This window comes from Gigantopelta aegis, chromosome 10, assembly GCF_016097555.1.
Source record: "Gigantopelta aegis isolate Gae_Host chromosome 10, Gae_host_genome, whole genome shotgun sequence".
In the NCBI taxonomy this organism is placed as follows: Eukaryota; Metazoa; Mollusca; class Gastropoda; order Neomphalida; family Peltospiridae; genus Gigantopelta; species Gigantopelta aegis.
The window spans coordinates 45,837,616-45,863,569 of NC_054708.1; the positions used below are offsets into that span (position 1 = coordinate 45,837,616).

General features: G+C 39.8%; 1 protein-coding gene across 1 annotated transcript; it reads left to right on the top strand.

Moving 5' to 3' along the window:
* Positions 1-485: 485 nt before the first annotated feature.
* LOC121382643 (solute carrier family 23 member 2-like) lies at positions 486-24,721 on the top strand. The gene is made up of 11 exons (XM_041512174.1): positions 486-807; positions 6,344-6,501; positions 8,734-8,822; positions 11,661-11,722; positions 12,560-12,741; positions 14,039-14,159; positions 16,338-16,494; positions 18,452-18,705; positions 19,114-19,387; positions 20,198-20,293; positions 23,143-24,721. Exons 1-11 carry the CDS (start codon positions 676-678, stop codon positions 23,430-23,432), a joined length of 1,815 nt encoding a protein of 604 aa, XP_041368108.1. The 5' UTR covers positions 486-675; the 3' UTR covers positions 23,433-24,721.
* The last annotated feature ends 1,233 nt before the right edge of the window (positions 24,722-25,954 follow it).

Consider the following 25,954-nt stretch of genomic DNA (forward strand, 5'->3'; position numbering starts at 1 on the left):
TCGTCTCTATCTAGCTCTCTGGCTATTTTTGTCTTTGTCTGTCTGTCCGTCCGTCCGTCCGTCCGTCTCTCTCTCTCTCTCTCTCTCTCTCTCTCTCTCTCTCTCTCTCTCTCCTCTCTCTCTCTCTCTCTCTCTCTCTCCCTAACGTCGAAATAATTGGGTACGACGTGGTGACGATTAAATTTTAAATATTTATAATGGACTTTTCACCAAACTTTAACGGGTTTTTTCACGTACATAGTAAATGCAGTGAGATACGTATCTGGAATTAAAAAGGAAAAAAAACTACGAGAACATGGTTGCGCCACCGACATTGCAAATAGAACTCAGCTGCGAGGCAGTAAAACTCGGTCAGGAAAGTTGAAAAGCATGCAAGAATTTTATAGATTCGTATATGTATGCCTATGTCTCCATTTACATGTGGTGAACAGTGAAGTGGCAGGCTATACCCACCTGTTTCTGGGTCAGACGTAATGTCGAGCTAGCTAGCCGGTGCTGATAACGAAGCAAGGGGTCAATGTGTATTATTATGCAGTACCATTTCCTCGATAACATCACAATGACTGCAGGTTGTTGAGTAAATTTACAGAATTCACGTTCAAAGACGCATATCCCAAGTACGAGTAATTGCAAGGAAGAAGTGCACACAGTGCAGGGCAATCCAAACAGTAAGACATGGAGGAGAAGGAGTTTCTGGAACAAAATGTGGACACGGGATCCACGGATCCAAGTACCACGCGGAAACACATCGTGTATGGCATTCACCAGTCACCCCACCCTCTACTGTGGCCTGTGTTTGGACTTCAGGTAAATGCATAACACTGGCGTAGGAAGCGGGGCGGGGTAGGGGGGGGGAGGTGCATGTGCCCCCTTTCTTGATCCAGTAGCAGCAGCAATGGTTTATATATATTTATATATACACACGTGTGTGTGTGTGTATATGTATGTATGTGTGTATGTGTGTGTATGTATATATATATATATATATATATATATATATATATATATATATGTGTGTGTGTGTGTGTGTGTGTGTGTGTGTGTGTGGGCGCGCGCGTTTGTGTGCCCCCCACCCACTTTTGTGCGCGCGCGCGTTTGTGTGCCCCCCACCCACTTTTGTGCACCTTCCTACGCCACTGCATAATATTGTTTCATAAGCATGGCCTGTGGGTTAAAAAAAAAAACTTTTTTAGATCACATTAATTAATTAATCATCGGCTGTTGGATGTCAAACATTTGGTAATTCTGACTCGTAGTCATCAGAGGAAACCCGCTACATTGTTGTTTCTAATACAGCAAGCGATCTTTTATATGCACTTTCCCCACAGACAGGAAAGCACATATCACGGCCTTTGACCAGTTGTGGTGCACAGGTTGGAACGAGAATAAACCCATTCAGTTGAATGGATCCACCGAGGTGATTCGATTCTCCGATGCAAGCATCTCAAGCAAGACCGGCATCGGTGGCGTCGTGGCAGGCCATCGGTATACAGGCTGGTAGGTACTAGGTTCGGATCCCACTCGAGGCATGGGATTTTTATTCCAGATACCGACTCCAAACCCTGAGTGAGTGCTCCGCAAGGCTCAATGGGTAGGTGTAAACCACTTGCACCGACCAGTGATCCATAACTGGTTCAACAAAGGCCATGGTTTGTGCTATCCTGCCTGTGGGAAGCGCAAATAAAAGATCCCTTGCTGCTAATCGGAAGAGTAGCCCATGTAGTGACGACAGCGGGTTTCCTCTCAAAATCTGTGTGGTCCTTAATCATATGTCTGACGCCATATAACCGTAAAATAATGTGTTGAGTGCGTCGTTAAATAAAACATTTCTTTCTTTCTTTCTCAAGCGAGCGCTCAGTCGACTGAGCTAAATCCTTCCCACTATACATTTTTAAATGAAGTCCTACACGGTATCCTGTCCTGGACGGAGGAGCTGGCCAAGGCCAGCTCTTGTGCCCAAGACAGGCGTGCGCTACAACAGCTTGCTCTGAATGTGCACGTAAAACCCTATGACCTGACCTGACCTACACAGTAACTTGAAAATAATACATTGTAAAATGATTGATTTGTGTTATTAATATTCATGACATTTGTTATATATATATATATATGAATATATACAAAAATCACATCATAAAAATGCATTTTAAAAAATGTTCTATTTATAAATCAGCATTTGCAGTGTTAGAGTTTTATTTTTGAATAAAGTTAAGAAATGGCTTATTTAACGACGCACTCAACACATTTTATTTAAGGTTATATGGCGTCGGACATAGGTTAAGGACCACATATATATTGAGAGAGGAAACTCGCTGTCGCCACTTTATGGCTACTTTTTTCGATTAGCAGCAAAGGATGTTTTTTATGCACCATCCCATAGACAAGATAGCACATACCACGGCCTTTGATGTACTAGTCGTGGTGCACTGGCTGGAACGAGAAATAGCCCAATGGGCCCATTGACGGGGATCGATCCCAAACCGACCGCGTATCATATTTCTGAATAAAAAAAGAAAGAAAGAAATGCTTTATTTAACGACGCACTCAACACATTTTATTTACGGTTATATGGCGTCAGACATATGGTTAAGGACCACACAGATTTTGAGAGGAAACCCGCTGTCGCCACTTCATGGGCTACTCTTTCCGATTAGCAGCAAGGGATCTTTTATTTGCGCTTCCCACAGGCAGGATAGCACAAACCATGGCCTTTGTTAAACCAGTTATGGATCACTGGTCGGTGCAAGTGGTTTACACCTACCCATTGAGCCTTGCGGAACACTCACTCAGGGTTTGGAGTCGGTATCTGGATTACAAATCCCATGTCTCGACTGGGATCCGAACCCAATACCTACCAGCCTGTAGACCGATGGCCTAACCACGACGCCACCGAGGCCGGTATATTTTTGAATAAATGCAGAGAATTGCAAATTAGGACATCTAATTTTCACAAATATTTTGGGGAAGCATGCCCAGGCTGATCGAAGCCCTCTTCTGCTTAAGCACATTTTCTCATTTTTTTTCAATATATTTTCCAGAGGAGCATAACTCGACCCCCACCTCCTATAAATTTTGCCCGCCAGTCTAGACACTCCCCCTTCCCCTGCTAACATTCCTGCACACGCGCATGATGCCCCCTAGAAACTTGGGCGCTTCGTGTCGTCGATTTCACTCGGTTAACCCTCCAACTCCAATGTTCAAGGGTTCTCACCGTGCCTAGATCAGGGGACCCGAAGGGGTACATATTGACTGATTCTGGTAACAAAAGTCAACGAGTTAAGAGTTATTTTCGAATGGATGTTGCCCATTGAGCTATTTCTCGTTCCACCCAGTGCACCACGACTAGTATATCAAAGGCCGTGGTATGTGCTATCCTGGCTGTATAAAAAAGATCCCTTACTAGGCCTACTAATTGAAAAAAATGTAGCGGGCTTCCTCTCTGAGACTATATGTCAAATTACCAAATGCTTGACATCCAATAGCCGATCATTAATAAATTAATGTGCTCTAGTGGTGTCGTTAAACAAACCAAAAATTGTTTAATGAATTTTAGGACGTGTTTCTGTTATAATCACGCCCACTTATTTATACTGACGGACATTCATAATCACCTTATCTTTTATTTTCAAAGAGAAGTGGGCTGCATGCGTGGTAAGTGGACCCCTGACCACACCCTACCCCCCTGCCTACCCAGCCAGCTCCAACGTCCCTGGTCCTCGGAGAACCGCCATCGACCAACTTCTCAATCCTCTTAACACAAACGTCTTCGATCCACGAGGGGCGGGACGTAGCCCAGTGGTACAGCGCTCGCTCGATGCGCGGTCGGTGTGAGATCGATCCTCGTCTGTGGCCCCATTGCGCTATTTCTCGTTCCAGCCAGTGCACCACGACTGGTATATCAAATGCCGTGGTATGTACTACCCTGTCTGTGGGATGGTGCATATAAAAGATCCCTTGCTGCTAATCGAAAAGAGTAGCCCATGAAGTGGCGACAGCGGGTTTCCTCTCTCAATATCGGTATGGTCATGTCTGACGCCAAATAACCGTAAATAAAATGTGCTGAGTGCGTCGTTAAATAAAACATTTCTTTCTTTCTTTCTTGATCCATGAGGCAAGGGCATATTTACAGTATGCATAGCGAACTTGAGACAGACCTTTGAGGTTCAGTATGTAAATCAATGCAATGTCATGATTGTATGTTTGCAACGTAAACTGATCGCCCTTCTTTTCTTTTCTCTTCTTTTTAAATTAAAGATAAACATCAGGTTGGTGTTAATGCTATGCAGTAAGATTTGCATCTTATGGCTCACAAAGGTATACGTTTTTAAATAATGACTTCTCGGTACACTTGTACTCTACAGTTCAGTGCAGTTTGGTGACAAAGACGCGAGGAATGACACCTAATCGCAGAATGCGTTGAGAGACGCGTAAGATTATTTACCTACACACAGGGGCCGATCCATGAGTTTTCTAGTGAGGGGTGCAAATAAATCGAGGCTTTGGCGTGTTGTAAATTTTTGATGAAGTGGTAATAAATTCCTCGTACACTGTGTAGGTTAAATAAAAATACTTGGAAAGCTTCGGACGGTGTGAATCTGCCCCGCAGTGCTGTATGAACCAAAGTGCCGTGGGATCGTAGGCCCTCAACCCCAAACACATGAGTTCTACTATATTAATGTGTGTGTGTGTGTGTGTGTGTGTGTGTGTGTGTGTGTGTGTGTGTGTGTGTGTGCGTCTGTAGACGTGTGTGTGTGTGTGTGTAGACGTGTAGGTGTGTGTGTGTAGACGTGTAGGTGTGTGTGTGTGTGCGTGCGTGCGTGTGTGTAGGCCTATGTGTGTGTGTGCGTGTGTGTGTATGTGTGTATGTATGTGTGTGTGTATGTGTGTGTGTGTGTATGTATGTATGTGTGTGTGTGTGTGTATGTGTGTGTATGTGTGTGTGTCTGTGTATGTATATATATATATGTGTGTGTGTGTGTGTGTGTGTGTGTGTGTGCGCGCGCGCGCGTGTGTGTTAATATAGTAGAACTCATATGTTTGGGGTTGGGGGGCGTACGTTTATATATGTTAGTGCTCATATCCCCAATTGGCTGTGTGCCCTCCCCTCCTCCCTCCACGGTCCTTCCCTGTCACATATTCAGAAAACAGTAAACATTTCATATATATATATGTAGTTTTAGAGAAGAAAAAAAAGAAGAGAAAAACAAAGAAGAGAAAAAACACAACTGTGAATAAATAGTTTGTTTTAACAGCACACCAGCATGTTATCAGTTATTATATATTATATTATTTATTAACAATTGCAAGATTTGGTCTCGAGCAAACTCGCTGCCCTTCAAATGACAACTATAATTGGTTAAAAGCGAATAATATTTGGTGAGCAGTCTACCACACAAAGGAAAGGGATATTTCTCTGACATCTCGGTATAGTTTGAACTACGGCTGTTTAGTATCTAACATAAGGTTATTCCGAGAGTAGGATAGGCCGCTGTCTTCTTCTACTGAAAAATAGCTAGTGGTCTTTTATAACCACAGACAGGATAGTGTATACCACTGGTTTTTGATATCAGTCGTGGGGCACTGATTAAGATGGGGGGGGGGGGACCAAAAAAAACCCCCACCAGATCCATCGAAGCAATTTGATCTTGCGACCCATGATACGTCAAGCGAGCACTTTCGCACTGTGCTGCACCTCCCAGCACCGAGAGAATGTCATATATACACTGTCTTTGTTAAACCAGTTGTTGAGTTCTAGACAAAGGCTCCTCCGTCCACTGAGGATCCATTGGTGTGAATTACATGCCCGAAACATGCAAGTTGTCGTAGGGTCGAATCCTCATCACTAAAACTGCTGGTTGTCACATCGCCCAATGCACCACCACAATAATATCAAAATCTGAGTATGTAACTCTCCCGCCTGGTGGAAATGCATATAAAATACTTCACATTGTCAACTAAAAGAATAGACAGTGCAATGCCAGTCGATGTTTATTTTGTTAATAAACTACATTTATTCATAGATATAGGTATCCATTGATTTTTAGATATCATACAGTGCGTGTTTATATTTACAGGGCGAAACGACCCGGATTCTTTTTTTTTTCTCTCACACATTCTAGACATAATACCATATGTTTGACACCTGATAAGCCTAGCTGCTGATTATGCAATGCACTAGGGTATCATTAAACAAGCATTACTTTCAGTTTAAATGGATATGACTGTTATTGTTGTCAATGATGATTTCTTATAAATGAAACAACACTTTGTGTTCTGATTTTAAGTCACCGTTTATTATAATATGTAAGACTCTATCTATCCTTGTATGTCAATTATTTTGCAGCAAGCTTTGATGTGCATCACTGGAACACTGTCACTTCCGTTTCTGATAGCCAATCAGATATGCGCACATGACATGCCGGAAGTTCGTTCCCAGCTTCTAAGTATTTCCTTCTTTATGTGCGGAATCGCAACTTTACTACAAAATGTCATAGGCATTAGGTATGTATTTGACAGGAAGATACATATCATTTTATACATAAAAAAAGGAAAGACGTTTCCTCAACTTGAGATTTTAAACTTGTGATTTTTAAACAGAGACTTTACTTTTAATATATATATATACAGTCAAACCTGTCCTAGCGGCCACCTGTATTCAGCGGTCACCTGCCTTAAGAGGCCACTTTTTCCCCTCCCAAAAGATTTATAACGTAAATGCACCTGTAATAAGCGGTCACCTGTCTACCGCGGCCAACGGCCACCCAAATCGGATCCCAAATCGCTAAAATAACAGTATTAAGCGGCCATACTAAATGGGATATAAAAGGGATATTTAACAACAGCGATAAGGCGCGGCAAATAACCGATCTTCACACCTTCAGGAATACTAGTACCCATTCAGTCCCGACATCTGTACTGTGTGTCAATTAAGAAAGTATGACTATGGAAAGTATCTAATTGCCTCTGGGCAGGCTACGCTTGACATTTGTAGATTCACTTACTATGGCAATACACCGCACGAAGTAGAAATTAAATAATTAAATGGAAAGAGAAAACAAACTTGTTGAGAACGTTTAATTTAATACATTCCAGTTGCAATTTTTCCTGAAGGAGGCTACATGTGAAAAATGTATTTATAGTAAACTGTGAAGCACACATCCATTAATTAGCAGTAAAGACGCTAAAACAAGAAACAACAACATATCTTTTAAAGACTATATGTCGCAAACTGTAATCAGCGGCCACCTGTCTTTAGCGGCCACCTATATCTACTCCCTTGTATGACCGCTTAAGACAGGTTTGACTGCACACACACACACACACACACACACACACACATATATATATATATATTAACTCTCGTTTATGCATTCAGTAATCCTATTCAGCTATGCTCCCACTCAAGATTTTTATTCGATGAGTTTAAGTTTGTGCGGCCTGCTATACATCTTTCTACAGTACTATATTAAGAGTGACTAGAACTTTGTTAAAGGAACTATCCTGAGTTTGCAACCATAAACGTACGACACAGGGTGTGACGGGTAACTTCATCTCATGTTACAATGGCAGCATTCTCAGGACAGTTTCTTTGATTGAGTTATTTATTTTAATATATACTATATATATATATATATATATATATATATATATATATCATCATCATCATCATCATCAACTGTAATTAGTGAAAGACAATTACAGGAGCGTAGCGTGAGCTGGACCTGGGGGGGGGGGGGGGTTTCGAATATGAACCAAGTGGACCTTTTCTATTTTGTTTTTGCACCACCAGAAACTCCATATGTATAAACCTGTATGTTTTAGTTCTGAAAGCGGACCATTTGCTTCAGGGGGGGGGGGGGGGGGGGGGGGGGGTCGTCCGAAACACCCGAAACACCCCCGCCCCAGCCTACACCCCTGAATTACAAAGCAATATCTCGAATAACCAATTCAGTCCTTCGTTTATCGATTGGTTCAGTCCTTCAACGTCGAGATAATAAAGTTTGACTGTACATGTATATATGTTTTCCATTTTACTTGTATTTTTATTTCGAGTTTAGATCCACTTAAAATTCAAGCATGCTGTCCCATGCAAACACCTAAGTTATATAGCTTATCTGTCTTATACATGGGTTAACGGTTAGTTGTTAATGGTTAATGAGAGAGAAGGAAGGAAATGGTTTATTTAACGACGCACTCAACACATTTGGACATATGGTTAAGGACCACAAAGATATTGAGGGAGGAAACCCGCTGTCGCAACTGAGTCCCAATGGGCTACTTTTTTTCGATTAGCAGCAAGGGATCTTTTATACGCATCATGCCATAGACAGTTTTGCACGTGAAAAGAGTAGCCCATGAAGTGGCGACAGCGTGTTTCTTCTTTCAATATCTGCGTGATCCGTAACTATATGTCTGACGCCATATAACCGTAAATAAAATGTGTTGATTGCATCGTTAAATAAACCATTTCCTTCCTTCCAATAGCCGATGACTGATTAATTAATTAATGTGCTACAGTGGTGTTAAACAAATCAAACTTTTAAACTTTGTAGTTAAAACTTACTTTGGGTTAAGCTGGCGGTGCTGGGATGCGAACCTCACACTTGCCAGCCTTTCGCCCATGGATTCGGCCTAATGTTTATTTTGTTAATAAACTACATTTATTCATAGACTATTTATTCATGGGGCCACCAAGATCGGTCAAAATATCTTTCTTTTGTTTTCTTTGATGAGGTTACCCATTATTCAAGGAGGTTCGATGGCGTTTTTAATCCCGATCATGACGATGATGAATTTGGACCAATGGAAATGCAGACCTAGAGGTGAGCTTTCTCGTGTAAGTGTGATTGATCCATTCATACAATATTCCGGAGGCAATGTATTTTCACTGCAACCCCCGTAGGTGGACCCACTGGGCTATTTCTCGTTCCAATCAGTGCACCACGACTGGTATATCAAAAACCGTGGTGTGTGCAATTCTGTCTATGGTATGGTGCATATAAAAGAAGGAAGGAAGAAGGAAATGTTTTATTTAACGACGCACTTAATACATTTCTTTTACGGTTATATGGCGTCAGGCATATGGAAATCCGCTGTCGCCACTTCAAGGGCTACTCTTTCCGATTAGCAGCAAGGGATCTTTTATATGCACCATCCCATAGACAGGGTAGTACATACCACGGCCTTTGATATATCATTCGTGGTGCACTGGCTGAAACGAGAAATAACCCAATTGGCCCACCGACGGGGATCGATTCCAGATCGACCGCGCATCGAGCGAACGCTGTACCACTGGGCTACGTCCGGCCCCGCATATAAAAGATCGCTTGCTCCTAATGGAAGAATGTCGCGGGTTTTCTTTCTAAGACTATATGTCAGAATTATCAAATGTTTGACATTCAATAGCCGAAGATGAATAAATCAAGGAGCTCTAATGGTGTCGTTAAACAAAATAAACTTTTTCCCCCACTACAGCCGAAATACTGGATCACGATTGTTTGTTCAATTTCAACATTAGGGTTAAGGTTTTCTAGATTTAGATTTTTTTCTAGAGAACCTACTATTCTTGGATATAACGTCATTAGGGTTAGGGTTAGACTTAGAAAAAAAAAAAAATGAAATGCGTGTATCTTATATTCTTAGATATAACGTAACTGGGATTAGGGTTGGGGCTAGCTTTAGACATAAAAATCTGGAGTACCTTAATATGGTGTGTCAGGGAACGTAATATTTAATATACAACGACACAAGGATATGGAATGACTGTCGTATTCACAATAAAATGTATTTTCATTTCTTTTTTAATGAAAATAATTATATTTTTGTTACCTATTAAAAAATGTGTTCTACGTTCTCTTTACAGAAGACATGATCTACTTTATAGTATTTACCTTTCATATCTGTACGAAGGATATTTGAATGTGATGGTGGCGAGATATTTTGAGTGTGGCACCCCGCCTATTTGTTTATCTCTTGTGGCTTCAAATGCTATTTCCTAGAATATGATGAACAAAATAGTAATGTTTTAGGTTACATCTGTTTACTATTTTAAATGTTATTTTTCTCTCTCATTATGTAGTAGGTAGGCTGAGTACTTTGCCGTTCGAAAGCTAGACGGATATTTCGACGGTTATGTTTGCTCTCTCGGTCACGCGGCGGATTTGGGGGGGGGGGGGGGGGGGGGGGCTTACGTTTCAATATATTGTATTCCGTCCTGTGGCTTTTGACAAAGAATCCCTAATTATCTTTTTTTCACTCACATTGACAAAGCTCTGGTGCTTGGTGTCTGTTGCAACTTGTTGAGCAAGTTGATCAAGGTCATCCTGACCTCTGTTGTCACTGGCGCTTGTCGAGGACGTTTGCACTTGCTTCATTTGTGTCATCAAGAACTGAAATAGAGAGAGGAGTCCTATTCAGAAGATAGTTAAACCATCATTTTCCATTTCAAAAGAAATTTAAATTTTGAAGAAGAAAATAATGAAAATATTTTTAAAATGTCACAAAATTATATATCAACAAAACTTGAATTTAAATGACCCACACAAAATTATATCTAAGTAAAACTTGTATTTAAATTACTTACCGTCATCTTTCATCAACATATCTATCAGAACGTCATCAGTCTGCCAGTTTGTATCGTCGTCAAATAGCTTAAAATTTGGCTTATCCGTTTGAAGAGGTGATCCACTTCGGTTGGCTGCCATTTTGTTGTTCGAAATAGTAACAGTGTATTCATGAGCAGTGATTAACTTACTAATTTGAGGGTATCGAATGCCATTCGACAATGTTTATTAGCCAGTCATATTACAGAACATCTTTACCATCAGAAAGAAAGAAAGAAAGAAATGTTTTATTTAACGACGCACTCAACACATTTTATTTACGGTTATATGGCGTCAGACATATGGTTAAGGACCACACAGATTTGGAGAGGAAACCCGCTGTCGCCACATAGGCTACTCTTTTACGACAGGCAGCAAGGGATCTTTTATTTGCGCTTCCCACAGGCAGGATAGCACAAAAAATTACCTTTGTTGAACCAGTTATGGATCACTGGTCGGTGCAAGTGGTTTACACCTACCCATTGAGCTTTGCGGAGCACTCACTCAGGGTTTGAAGTCGGTATCTGGATTAAAAAACCCATGCCTCGACTGGGATCCGAACCCACTACCTACCAGCCTGTAGACCGATGGCTAACCACGACGCCACCGAGGCCGGTCCTTACCATCAGTTTACAATACAACAATAATGTTGTGTTTGACGTTACATGCCGTTACAATGATACTTTATGAGTTCCCGCTAATAACAAATATTTCACATATTAACCAATAACACACACACACTACAGAAAGAAACCAAACAGTGCCCCCTACCCGGTGAGGCAACAATTCCGTGTTTTTGCCGTAGAGTTATCTCTGGCTGAGAGACCGATTATAACCGTCCAAATGTCCGTCTAGCTCTCGAACGGCAGAGTACTCGGGCTGTGTAGTTGAATAAGAAAAATAGGAAGGTCCTCCCGTTTCTTACGCGCTTGCCCTTCCATACCACAGTACACATTTAGTTGATTATGAAAAAACCCAGTGGCTATTCACGGTCTGAAGGTAGTATTGTTACAAATTATTCTAGTTTTACATCTGATATATATACATGGCTACTTTCAGTTATACTGAGTAGCAATTCTACGTCAACCCAAGACTTCCAATGGATGGAGAAAATGAGAGAGGTAAGAGTAAAATAATGTTAACAATTCTTACTTTCTGTTAAATATATGTAATAGAAGAACTGCAAATTTTTAAGATGTTATCGACTAACAGAGACTTTTTAACGATTTTAATTACATATCAAATATATTTTTCAGCCTAAAATATTACTGGCTGTATATTAAACGTGTTTAGGATCGTTCTAGTATTTGTTCTAGGTTAAATTTCATTTTTGTTTCCTAAAATATTTGAAATTATTTGAAGACAAAATCCGGTTTGGGCTTCTTACAAATATTAAGACAACCAGAAACACATTGAATATACAGACACTGATATTCTAAACCAGAAAATATATTTAATATGTAAGTTTAATCGTAGAAATATTTTAATAGTCGAAAACATCTTACAGTGCAGCAAACTCGGGAATGTCCCTTTAATTGATATTATAATTGTATATAATAATTTCATTGCATTACTTTTGTGTGAACATGTAGTTTGATGGATCCAAAAGGAAATATATTTATGTATGTTTATGTACATGTACATTGTAATACATATATAGTCTTTCCAACAGGGAATGCCTTTTTCATATTATGGAATTTACTACAAGTTATTTATTTCTGAGTCGATTGTTTTCTAAATTACACACAATAATAGTTTTGTGTTGTTATTTCCAAAACACTTTACTCTTTTTCTTACGTCAAACCAAACTGATATTATTAAAAAAAAAAAAAAAAAAAAAAAAAAAAACATTTTTGTAGGAGGATGGGATGGACTATAGATGCAAATAACTATACTATGTATGTATATTTTAATGCATAAAGATCCAAATGACATTATTTGTATGTATATTTTGACAGATCCAAGGCAACCTGATGCTTGCTTCTCTAACGCAAGTTTTCTTGGGAGCCACAGGTCTGGTAGGGTTTCTCCTCAGGTTTATCGGTCCCCTGACCATTGCCCCCACCGTGTCGTTAATTGGACTCAGCCTGGCGCCTATTATAATCGATATGTGTGCTCTACAGTGGGGAATTTCCGCCATGTACGCATTATACATCATTTAAATATTATTATAAACTTCTATTGAAAAGAATTTTTTTCTTCTATATTTCATAGTTTCTGCATGTCTGTCAGTCTGTTTCTTTATTTATATATCCACCATATATTATTCATTCATCATGTAGAAATACATTGATATGAGCTATTTATCCTAACAAAGTGTAAAAATAAACGTAGACCATACTGTTCAAATAATATCTTTACCAAACATTCATGTAGACTCTATGGACGTATATTCTATGAATGACCCTTCGTGTAGACTCTATGGACGTATATTCTAAGAATGACCCTTCATGTAGACTCTATGGACGTATATTCTAAGAATGACCCTTCGTGTAGACTCTATGGACGTATATTCTAAGAAAGACCCTTCGTGTAGACTCTATGGACGTATATTCTAAGAAAGACCCTTCGTGTAGACTCTATGGACGTATATTCTAAGAAAGACCCTTCGTGTAGACTCTATGGACGTATATTCTAAGAATGACCCTTCGTGTAGACTCTATAGACGTATATTCCAAGAATGACCCTTCGTGTAGACTCTATAGACGTATATTCTAAGAATGACCCTTCGTGTAGACTCTATGGACGTATATTCTAAGAAAGACCCTTCATGTAGACTCTATGGACGTATATTCTAAGAATGACCCTTCGTAAATTTATATTTTGTTTCTTTTCCTTTGCTGATTTGCTGGAGGCAGGACGTAGCCCAGTGGTAAAGCGCTCGCCTGATGCGCGGTCGATTTGGGATCGATCCCCGTCGGTAGGCCCATTGGGTTATTTCTCGTTCCACCCAGTACACCACGACTGGTATATCAAAGGCTGTGGTATGTGGTATCCTGTCTGTAGGATGGTGCATATAAAAGATATCTTGCTAATGGAAAAATGTAGCGGGTTTCTTCTTTATGACTTTCAAAATGACCATACGTTTGATATCCAATAGCCGATGATTAATAAATGAATGTGCTCCAGTGGTGTCGTTAAACAATAAACTTTTTTGCTGATTTGCTTGCTAAGTTGCTAATTCCATTCTCCTTGAATATCTAGAGAAAACAAACGCTATACATGTCAGTCTGTGGTTGTATTATGGATGAATATTTATATAATGTTGTATAATTTCTGGACTCTATTTAACAACTAGTATTTTAATTTTATCTTAAAGACTAAACCGATTTTTTTTTTTTTTTTGGTAATCAAATGCGTCTATATTTGATAATTATTGTACCAATACTGGATTAAACAGTTTCTAAGTAGTCAGAATGTGAAACATTATTTTGCAGGTCTTTGCTTCTTGTGGTCCTTTCCTCTCTAGTACTGGGCAAGTATACTGTTCCATTTCCGATCTGCAACAGGAAAAAAAAATGTCACGTGATCCGGTACCCTGTTTTCCAATTGGCTCCTGTGAGTTTATCTGAACTATTTAAATAGTTTATACCTACACGTATGTCTATAACGTTTCTTTTATAAGATGGCAGTTTTATTGGCCCTGGGGGCGGGATTTAGCTCAGTCGGTTGAGCGCTCGCTTGAGGTGCTTACGTCGCAGGCTCGAACCACCTCAGTGGATCCATTAAACTGATTGGGGTTTTTCTCTTTCCAACCAGTGCACCACAACTGATCAAAGACCGTGGTATTAGCTTTCCTGTCTGTGGGAAAGTGCATATAAAATATCACTTGCTGCATTAAGAAAAATGTCGCGGGTTTCCTCTATTGACTACGAGTCAGAATTACCAAATGTTTGACAAATGATTGATATTTCAATGTGGTGTCGTTAAACAAAACAATTTTTTATTTATTGCCCCAGAAAATACAAAAAAGTTCCTCTTCGAAGTAAACAGTGTTATTTTAATCTACCTGAAAATAGGGTCTCCACGAGTACTCGAGTACTCGGGCGCGAGCTGAGTCTAGCAAGGTTTGAGTCCGTCCACAGGACTCGAGTACCCGTGCAAGGAAGAGCACTCTCATTTAATTATCTGTTTCACTGCTATGACGCAATGGGAGAAAAACAAAAATTAAATGTGTGGCATGGTATAATTTTGCATCCATGTTCAGCGCTGGAATTGAGATGCCGAATGCTATTTTACTTTATTCCTTAGTCTCATTATCGTCTAGTAAGTGGTGGGTATTCGAGTCCGGGTGGAGTTTGACTTTCAAGTACTCGAGTCCAATATTTTTCGACTCGTGGAGGCCTCACCTGAAAAAGATACTCCATAACTGTGCCTTGGTTCGTGTTGTACTGCCATCACAAGTTTTAAAGGGACATTCCTGAGTTTGCTGCAATTTTAAAGATGTTATCGACTAACAGAGACTTTTTAACGATTGTAATTATATATCAAATATATTTCTGCATAAAATATTAATGGCTGCATATCAAAAACGTGTTTCCGATCGTTCTACCATTTGTACTAGGTTAAATTTCATTTTATTACCTAAAATATATTCAGTTTGGGCTTCTTACACATTGAATATACAGACACTGATATTCTAAACAAGAAAATATATTTAATATGTAAGTCTAATCGTAGAAATATTATATTTGTCTCAGGAATGTCCCTTTAAAGGGACACACCCTAGTTACGGCTAGTTGTTAACCATTACGGCGTTGTTTTTCGCTATTAAACCCATTTTTTTCACAAATAAAATTGCACTTTACTTACCGTTTATTATTTAGAATATACATTTCCATTCACCTGAAGTGTTTTTTGGTAATCCTGGTTTTTGTAATACCACAAAATGCATTTTTCGTATTTCATAAATCGCACGCACGTTTGAGAAAAAACCGTTGAGCAGACAAGGTCTAATCTATTTTTAGAGGGGATATTTCCATTTCAATGTCACAGACGTTTGTATATCACGTGACCATTAATTTGGTTCGGTTTGTTTTCTCGTGCACGGTTCGCGCAATATTTTGTTGTTGTTCATTTGTGAGATTTTTCTTCACAGTTCGTGAACATTTCAGTAACAATAAAGTTAAGTGTCTCAATACAAAACGTTACAAACCCTTAAAACCAATAATTTTGCTAAGTCTTACGATATCTGGAGAGGGGATACAACCAGGACAGAACAGTTGGAACATGTCCAGGAGAGGTGAAAGAAACGTACCCCAAGTCTGTGAAATTTGTCGTGACGTAGGCATTGTTGTGCTTCGAGCGACATCTACTGGTGACATCAGAATACTAACTTTCAAAATTATTTCAAGCAATTGGGACATGGGGATTCCCATGGTATTTATCGATATAAAACCTGCTTTTTCACTACATTTGATAAAAACGTGATTTAAGTGTGTTACAGGTTTGTCGATTAACCAAATTATAATTTATTTTTGCTGGATGGAACTAGGGTGTGCAGCTTTAAGCTAAACACTTTTAAATGCAATACTTGACCAATTTTGACGCCATTTTGGGGTATCAACTCTTTGGCTTATATTTTAATTATTACTCACAAACTTAAGGTAACATGGACGTAAATGGCATTGGCTGTTGTGAAACTGCAGTTCAGCAAAATGACCAGCCATTTCGTTATTGTCCATACATTTCTACGACCGTTAAACTGAGCAATATTCTCATCTCTTTTTTTTTCAGGTTCTTCTTTCAATATGCATTACATGGATGTTTTGTTTCATTTTAACGGCATCAGACGTGTTTCCGACCAACTCAACCGTGGTTGGATATGAAGCCAGAACAGATACAAGACTGTTTATCGTTAGTGACGCTCCGTATTTCTATTTTCCATATCCATGTAAGATAACTATTTTCTCATAGTATATTTTCAAACTAATTTTAAAACAGTAGTACAACATACATTGTGTAGTATTACAAAATGTGATGTAGTAGTTTAAGTAAATGTTCTTATTAAAGTAACTAATCCAAGCACCCAAAGTATTAACCTTTTCTGATTTGCATACAAATGCATTTTGAGATGCCAACTTTATTGTAAATAATATTGTTTGTTTAAATGTTGTTGTTTATTATGGACATGCAGTTGGAAAAAAGGATAATATTTGTATTAAAAGTTAATATTAATTCTTTTGATGGCGAGCTAGTTCAAAAAGGTATAATATACTCTTCAAAAAAGGTAGGGGAATGTAGAAAATAACAGCCAATTAAAGACGTATCAAGAGGTATCACTGTCTAGGAATCGATGCATGATAATAATGAAGAAATTGTGAAGAAATGACAACCTACAGTTCATGTTGGCAGCAGATTTTATGGCTGCACACGACATTGAAACAAGATAGGGATGTCATTTGAAAATTGAACGTTTTCGTCTTTTGGTCAACAATGGGCAATACCCCGACGATTCGAAAACATTCGTTTATTCGACGTGGCCTACTACTTACCAATCTCCCAATGGTGATTCCAGGAAGTCTATCCCATTGCTCCTACAGCGCATGGTCAAGTTTATCTAAAGTAACCGGCGGCCGTTGACGTCGCTGTACACGTCTCCCGAACATGTGCTGTATGGGGGAAACGTCAGGGCTCATTGCTGGCCATGGCATTCTGGTAACGGTTGACTGCTGGCGGTAGTCATTTACGACATGTGCACGGTGGGCCCGAGCACTGTCATCTTGAAACACAAACCGTCGATCAGCATGGCGAGCAAACGGGATAATCGGTGCCAGTATGTTATCCCGGTAGTACTGACTAGTGACCCTCCCTTGAACAATATGGAGTGGTGTTCTGTCAGTCAAAGTGATGCCACCCCACATAATAACAGAACCATCATCAAATCTGTCATGTGGCCTGAGGTGGACGTTTGCTTGGCGTTCATTTCGACGTCGCCAAACGCGACCACGCCTATCCAAGAAGTCCAACGTGACTCGTCAGAAAACATTACATAAGACCATCGACGTTTCCCCAAAGTCTACGCTGTGTACACGATTGGCGCCTGTTTACCATGTGGCAATTCGTTAACAGTGGCACAACACGTGATCGCAGGGCATGCAGATGAGCTGCATGTGGACGATTTCTAATCGTCTGACCCGTCGCCCGAATCACAGTAGCCTGGTATAACTGTGCAGCGATTTTAGTCACTGTTTGAACTCGATTTCGTAGAACCTGGGTTCTGATGAATCGATCCTGGACTCGTGTGGTTGACCTGGGACGACCTAAATGGGGTCGATTATTAATATTTTGAGTCTCCTGGTATTTGTTCCATAGTTTGCAGATCACAGACGGCGAAACATTGAACATATTGGCTACATCACTCTGAGTTCTATCAGTTTGAAGCAGGCCCTAAGGCTTTTTTCACGTCGTAGACGCCGCATCATCAATTCAAAGACAAAAAACAAATTCATAACATCCAAAGAACAAAGGTTAATTGATCATGAGATTCAGAAAAAAATTAACAGTAGTAATCACTCAAACAGATTTATCGACTACTCTTTGATGTGGCAAAATCGCGAATGACTCCCTACCCACGTGTCTGGGGCTACTGCGTGTTGCACGTGCGCATGTTCGGCTGTGTTTAGGTGTAAGGTTATGTAGCCATGAATGTTCTTTCCTAGGCAGTAATTTTTTTTTCAAAGCTGATCTTTGTTCCAATCATTGGTAATGACATTTGCATTTCATAAACCCCTACTTTTTTGAAGAGTATATTTACATTAAAAATAAAAAAAAACTTGTGTACACAGTAACAACTTTTAGATATTTAAAGCTCCTTTAATCTGGAAGTTTTATTTACCATTTCGTTTCAGTTCAGTTTGGAATGCCGACGTTTAGTGCTGCCGGCTTCTTTGGTATGCTCATGGCAACCATAGCATCGGTGATCGAATCTCTTGGAGACTATTTTGCCGCAGCACGCATATGTGGTGTTCCGCCGCCTCCACCACACGCTGTCAATCGCGGGATTGCAATCGAGGGCGTGGCTAGTGTTTTATGTGGAATGATGGGAAACGGTCATGGAACTACTTCTTACTGTGAAAATATCGGGGCAATAGCGATCACAAAGGTATTGCTAATATACGTCGCAATTCATTATTAAGTCTTATTAAAACTTACTTTAAAATTATTGATATATCTGAAACATCGATCGGTCTCGGGTGGTGGCACTTTCATTTCAGTAATTGTGTCAGGACCGTTCATAGCGGGGGTCGGTGGTGTGGTGGTGGTGTGTGTTGGGGGCATTTTAACAGGGGGGGGTCTAGACTGTGGCGAGCGAGGTTTATTGATGGGGGTCCGAGTCAATATCCCTCGAAAAAAGTATATACAACTTTTTTTTTAGAGCGGGGGACTGAATAATATAATAGGGCAAAATTCATTTTCGTTTTCGTTTCTGGCCTTCAATAGAACAATGATTAAATAATGTTCAGTCCTGGTTATTACACAACAGAACACGAATAATAATTTAAAATTGCAGATGGCGAGCAGACGAGTGTTCGAAACGGCCGGGCTGCTGCTTGTCCTCTGTGGCATAGTCGGGAAGGTAGGTGCTGTTCTGTCGCTGATCCCAGACCCAGTAGTGGGCGGTGTCCAGGCACTGACCATCGGGATGGTGACTGTCATTGGCCTGTCGACGCTCAAGTTCGTGGATCTCGGCTCAGCACGGAACCTGACCGTGATGGGAATCGCCATTATCATGGGCATCTCCGTACCGCGGTGGATCCAGAGCAACCCGAACGTCATCGACACTGGTACGTACACAAAATATCAACCTGGTAGGATGGCGTGTAGAAAACCATTTGGCCCCACGGGTCCTTATGGAAGCTTAGTCTAGTCTCAAAGATCTAATGGTGCATATAATTTGTATGGCATTAATATCATGATAGAGTCTCGGACTCTGTTAGAGTATTGAGTGTTTGCCAAACCCACATTGTTGGTACCGATCGAGAATCCGAAGGGTGCAAATGTAGCCAAAAAGATTAATTAATCAATGGCTACTAATGCAAATGAACCCCTCAGAATTTTTCCATTAACAGCAATGGATCTTTAACCACAGAAGAGCATACACAATACATCACATCACCTCTCTCTGTCTCTGTCTCTGTCTCTCTCTGTCTCTCTCTGTCTCTCTCTCTCTCTCTCTCTCTCTCTCTCTCTCTCTCTCTCTCTCTCTCTCTCTCTCTCTCTCCATATGTACATTATACAGATATTCATATATCAATACATACTAGCCAGTGCCAGGTCCGCCTACTTTTTCATGCACGTAAGCGGGATCGACCGCGTAACTTGTAGACCCCATGCATATAGTTGAGTTAAAGAGCATCCTTTTTATGGATGCCTCAATAGCTCAAAAGGTGCCATAGGTTCGAGTCCCAGCAACGGTACGGGACAATTTGTGAGGCCAGAAAGGATTTAATTATCCCCTGCGCCAGTGCGTTAATATCTATGTATGTAACAGTCGACATACATACAATATATAGATATTCATACATCAATACATACATACATAAACTCATATATTCATTCATTCGTTTATTTCTGTTTTTAACTTAATTTCAAAGGAAACAGCGAGGCAGACCAGATTCTTGTGGTGCTGTTGGGGATGCCCACGTTTGTTGGTGGTGCGCTTGGCTGTATTCTAGACAACGTGTTGCCAGGTTAGTTAAAGTTTGTTTTGTTTAACAACACCACTAGAGTACAATGATTTATTAATCATCGGCTATTGGATGTCAAACATTTTATAATTTTTACATATAGCCTTAAAGAGGAAACCCGATACGTTTTTCCATTAGTAGTAAGGGATCTTTTATATGCACCATCCCACAGACAGGATAACACATACCACGCCCTTTGATATACCAGTCGTGGTGCACTGGCTAGTGCGAGAAATAGCCCAATGCGCCCACCGACAGGGATCGATCCTAGACCGACAGCGCATCAGATGAGCGCTACGTCTGTCCCGGCGAGTATGGTACCAATCGAATAACAAAAGCTCTGACTCGAATATGACAAAACACCGTTTGTGCTTGCGCCAACTAATTATCTGGTAACAGACGACACACAGGGCATGCACTGTGTTTTCAAACTGCCAGACTGGCAGATGCCCAACGATATACTGAACCTTACGTTTTGAAAAAACCACCAAAAAATAACAAACGGGAACAACAGGAAAAGTGTATATTAATCAATGTGAAATTCTCATAGAACAAGCTATAAATAGAAATATGAGCGTAGTTACAATGTACATTGAAAAAAACCCATAACTGCAGCATCTGCAGCAAGTTAAGCCAGCAAAGGTTTCGCTAACGTTCGCGAACTATTTGATTGGTTCCTAACGTGGCCATTTGTTTTCTGTGAATTGCATTGTAGTGGACGGGGTTTTTCCCCGCTCGGTCTGGCTGAACGCCGCTATGGTGTCTTTGCTACATTCGCCAGACCCACATTAGATTTAAATAAGCGATCGTAAGGAACAGAACACTGAAATATAACACGTCATAGGCATGAAACACTACAGGGTCCAGTTGTTCAGAACTTAGTTAAATTAACCCTGGGTTAGTCTAATATATTCCTTCTAATTATCTTTGCACAAACACAAAATAAACTTTTAGATTTATTAATGAATCGATCCCTTTGGCTGATGTAAATCAAATCTGAACGTCATGTTTTTTTAATTATTATTTGTATTGATTTAGTCCTTGGTTTTGAACATTTCTGTTAACCCTGGTTAAGCTAACTAACGTTTGAACAGCTGGCCGCTGGACTATATGTTCTAAATGCTTAAATATTTAAATATTCTACAGACGGCAACTTTAAAGTGATGGGCCATAGTTGTTAAAAACTAAGGCATATGTTTCACTATTAATATAAGAGCACTTTTTAATAACTAAAATCATACTTAAATACTTAGACTTTATTGTTTAGAATATCCAGTTTCGTACATCCGAAAAGTTTCTGGTCATCCTGGTGTTTTTAAATGCATTTGTTTCATATATTAAAAACGCACGTGCGTCCGAGAAGTAACGGTTATGGAGTAGAGTTTTAGTCTATTTCAAGGGTATTTCCCCATTTCAACGTCACATACACTTTTTCACGCTGTTGTAACTTTATCCAAATGTGTTACAGGTTTGTAGATTAACTACACTTAGTATCCATTTTTACGGGTTGAAACTAGGGTCTGAGACTTAAAGGTAGTTTTAAGGCAGAGTAAAATATGTTCAACTATTGCAGTCTATTTACAATTATATTTGTTTTCTCACACTACTTGTACAACTTGGTGGCTATAGTAGCTAAAAATTCATTTTGTAATCAACAGAAAAGGTATGTACCTCTGAAACTAGAGACGTAATTCGTTACTTAGGCAACCTTTTAATAGGTTGTAAAGACTTCAAATTTTTATGTGATATTTCATTCAGAAATGCAACTTAAAATAATAAATGCTTTATTCTGGTGTAGCAGGCTACTAATTTTAAATCTGTTTTGATTGCTATGTAGAAACTATTGTTGGCGATTTCACTAAGCATGATTATTGTTGTTGGTTTGCCCATCAGTTTTACATGCCAATAACTCACTTATTAAAATATATAATGGGTTTTGTCAGAGGTCACAAATGTGCATTATAATGTATTATCAGAGCCTGAAAACATGCGAAGCGGGAACAACTTGAAAGAAAGAAAGAAGTGGTTTATTTAACGACGCACTCAACACATTTTATTTACGGTTATATGGCGTCAGACATATGGTTCAGGACCACACAGATTTTGAGAGGAAACCCGCTGTCGCCACTACATGGGCTACTCTTCCGATAGGCAGCAAGGGATCTTTTATTTGCGCTTCCCACAGGCAGGATAGCACAAACCATGGCCTTTGTTGAACCAGTTATGGATCACTGGACGGTGCAAGTGGTTTACACCTACCCATTGAGCCTTGCGGAGCACTCACTCAGGGTTTGGAGTCGGTATCTGGATTAAAAATCCCATGCCTCGACTGGGATCCGAACCCAGTACCTACCAGCCTGTAGACCGATGGCCTGCCACGACGCCACCGAGGCCGGTGGAACAACTTGATGACGGCGTACCTACTGTAGAGTTCACCACTTCTAAACGTGTTCTACATACAATAGTGCGCTTGATAAGTCGGGTTAGCCAGTTGAAGAAATTTAGGGACAAAGACTTGTACTCGTATAACATAAGTAAGCAATTATTGCATATTCGTGTATGTCGCTACACAGGCTAATCCTGAAAAGTATCAGCAAGGGATTTGATATTCTTTCCCGCAAATAGGAGAGCCCATCCTCAAATATTTGATATACCAGTTGTGAAGGACTGGTTGGAACGGGAAATAACCTAATGGGTTAGTCAAGGGAGGGTCATTCGATGATGTAGTTAAAAACAATAAAATAAAATGTATGCATGTATCTATATATGTGTATGCATGTATGTATGTATGTATGTACGTGTGTGTGTGTGTGTGTGTGTGTAAATAATAGTAAATAACTTTATTTTACTAGGCACAGACGAAGAAAGAGGGATGAAGGCATGGAGAGCAGATCTGACAGGACATTTAAATACAAGAAATAAAACTGATATGTCAGCCGCTGTCTACGACCTACCCCTTGTGACCCCCTACCTGCGCCGTATCGGCTGTTGTGTACACGTGCCCGTATCGCCGACGTTTAGCAAACAACCTAGTATTTCAAACTGTTTGAGGCGTCTAAAATCAAGGAAACGCGATATAGAGGAGAGTGTGGATCACACACATGAACTGGAGCGCCTTGACAGTTCAGGTGATCAGCCTTGATGTTCATGGTACCAGATAAAGAAAGGCCTTTGCATAAAGCTCTACTAGTAGTGGTAGAATTGTGAATTGAGAGACCAATCTGATCATGGTTCCAGATGAAGAAAGGTCTTTGCATAAAGCTCTACTAGTAGTGACAGAATTGTGAATTGAGGGACCGATCTGATCATGGTTCCAGACAAAGAAAAACCTTTGCATAAAGCTCTACTAGTAGTGACAGAATTGTGAATTGAGGGACCGATCTGATCATGGTTCCAGACAAAGAAAGACCTTTGCATAAAGCTCTACTAGTAGTGACAGAATTGTGAATTGAGGGACCGATCTGATCATGGTTCCAGACAAAGAAAGACCTTTGCATAAAGCTCTATAAGTAGTATCAGACTTGTGAATTAGGAGAGACATCAAGCCATCGAATCACTCCAAAATTCGTAAATTCAGTGTTTAACGGATATTACAAGTTTTCTTTCTTTTTAGAGACGGGAAGTGTAATATATTGGTCGGCTAGGTCTTTCTGGGGAAAACTCTATATTTACTGCATGCTAGTGTGCTCCGATATACTGTAGGTGTCATTTATGGATTCATCGAAATATTTGAACATGATTTTTGATGTCTTCACGCACAAAACGGTGAAGAATGAAATGAAAACCTTAAAACCACTACTTTTTATCTCATTACCAGAACAAGAAAACGTTGAAATAAAATCACAACAGCCTAATTAATGCCTTAGCGTGACAGATTTTCGTGTATGGACCCCCAAGCACCATTTAACGGTGTGACAGTCAAATATTTCATTTTGTATTCAAAATCTCCTGTTACTTATACTGACAAATGCTGTCTCAATTAAATCCAGTGTCTGATTTTATTTTGTAAGTCACGAGTTTTCTTGTATTTAAGCACATTTACCAAATTGCTAAACTTTTTTGGCCAAGTATATATAATCTGATGGTAATTTGTTAAAAAACGGTTTTTAGTTACATAGAAAATTTTAGTAAAAAATGTAATTTGAGTTGGTATGGGTTTAAAACTCAATAACATGTTTTCATTTTTTTAAATTAATTACAGGGTTATATCCCAATTCGTTGGTTCCCTTTTCACGCAACTTAACTATCGTGTAACCTGCAAGTCCATCTGCACTTTGCTTGCGATTCATTTGATAAACTGGGGGCGGTATGTAACCTAGTGGTAAAGCGTTCAGTTGATGCGCGGTCGGTCTGGGATCGATCCCCGTCGGTGGGCCCAGTGGGCTATTTCTAGCTCCAGCCAGTGTACCACGACTGGTATATCAAAGGCCATGGTATGTGTCATCCTGTCTGTGGGATGGTGCATGTAACAGACCCCTTGCTGTTAATCGAAAACGAGTAGCCTATGAAGTGGCGACATCGGGTTTCCTCTCACAATACCTGTGTGGTCCTTAACCATATGTCCGACGTCATATAACCGTAAATAAAATGTGTTGAGGGCGTTGTTAAATATAACATTTCCTTGATAAGTGTATTCTATCTAGCTTAGCTAGTCTAGAAAGAATTTGGTATTCTTATTCTAGAGATAAGTTATATCAAGTGCTTCATACAGTTTTTAGGGGCTTAGCTAGAATTTTGAAATGTTAACTAATAATATCACTTAAGTTAACGCCTTCTACCACCCTCCACCCATTAAAAGTCACTAGCGTAGTTAAGGGGAGGGGGGGGGGAGGTAACGGCCACCAGACCTCTTTTGTTTGCCCACCACCATGTATATTTTTTTGTCACCCAATAGTATATCTCGTAGACAGCGAAGGCGCCCCCTCCCCCAGAGTAGTTGCACCCATTATAAAATCTTGGCTACGTCAATGCTAGAAGTCTAGAAGCATGTTCCATTGTGAAATTAAAAAAAAGAAAAAAAAAAGCTTTTGCTTAGAAGCAATTGCAATTTCTTGCATTCTACAAGAATAATTAGTTCACACTTCAAATCGGATAAAAGGAATGTTATAACAGTTTTAGTTGTGGTTAAAAAAATAATAATAAAAAAAAAAAATAATAACACGAGTTCATGCCATGCAGTCGGAACAAGCCTCGTCATCTTAGTATTAATTAAAAATCACATTTAAAATGTGTCAGAATCCTCATAATGGAATTCATGATTCAAAACTTTATTCAAGAGCAGGCCCTCTGCCCTCTAACCTGGCGTGTATGCGTGTGATTGTGTCGGTCTTTGTCTGATTCTCTCTCTCTCTCTCTCTGTATGCGTGTGTATGTATGTCTGTATGTATGTGTGCGTGTGCAAGAAAGGTGTTTCAGATGCGACTTGCGATGTGTAACCATTCCCGTCGATATTCCATCGGTGTTGTCATTTGCACGTACTATACATGCATTATGGTTTATGCATTGTGCACATTTCGATTCACATGCTCCTGTTTGACGTCATTTGTCTTATCACTGGACTGCAACATGATTGTATGGCTTCTCGTCACTCAGGGAAACACTTTTAGTGGTATCTGATTGTCATGAACGTGGTCATGCGTTTGACGTTGTGTTCATCAGAACACC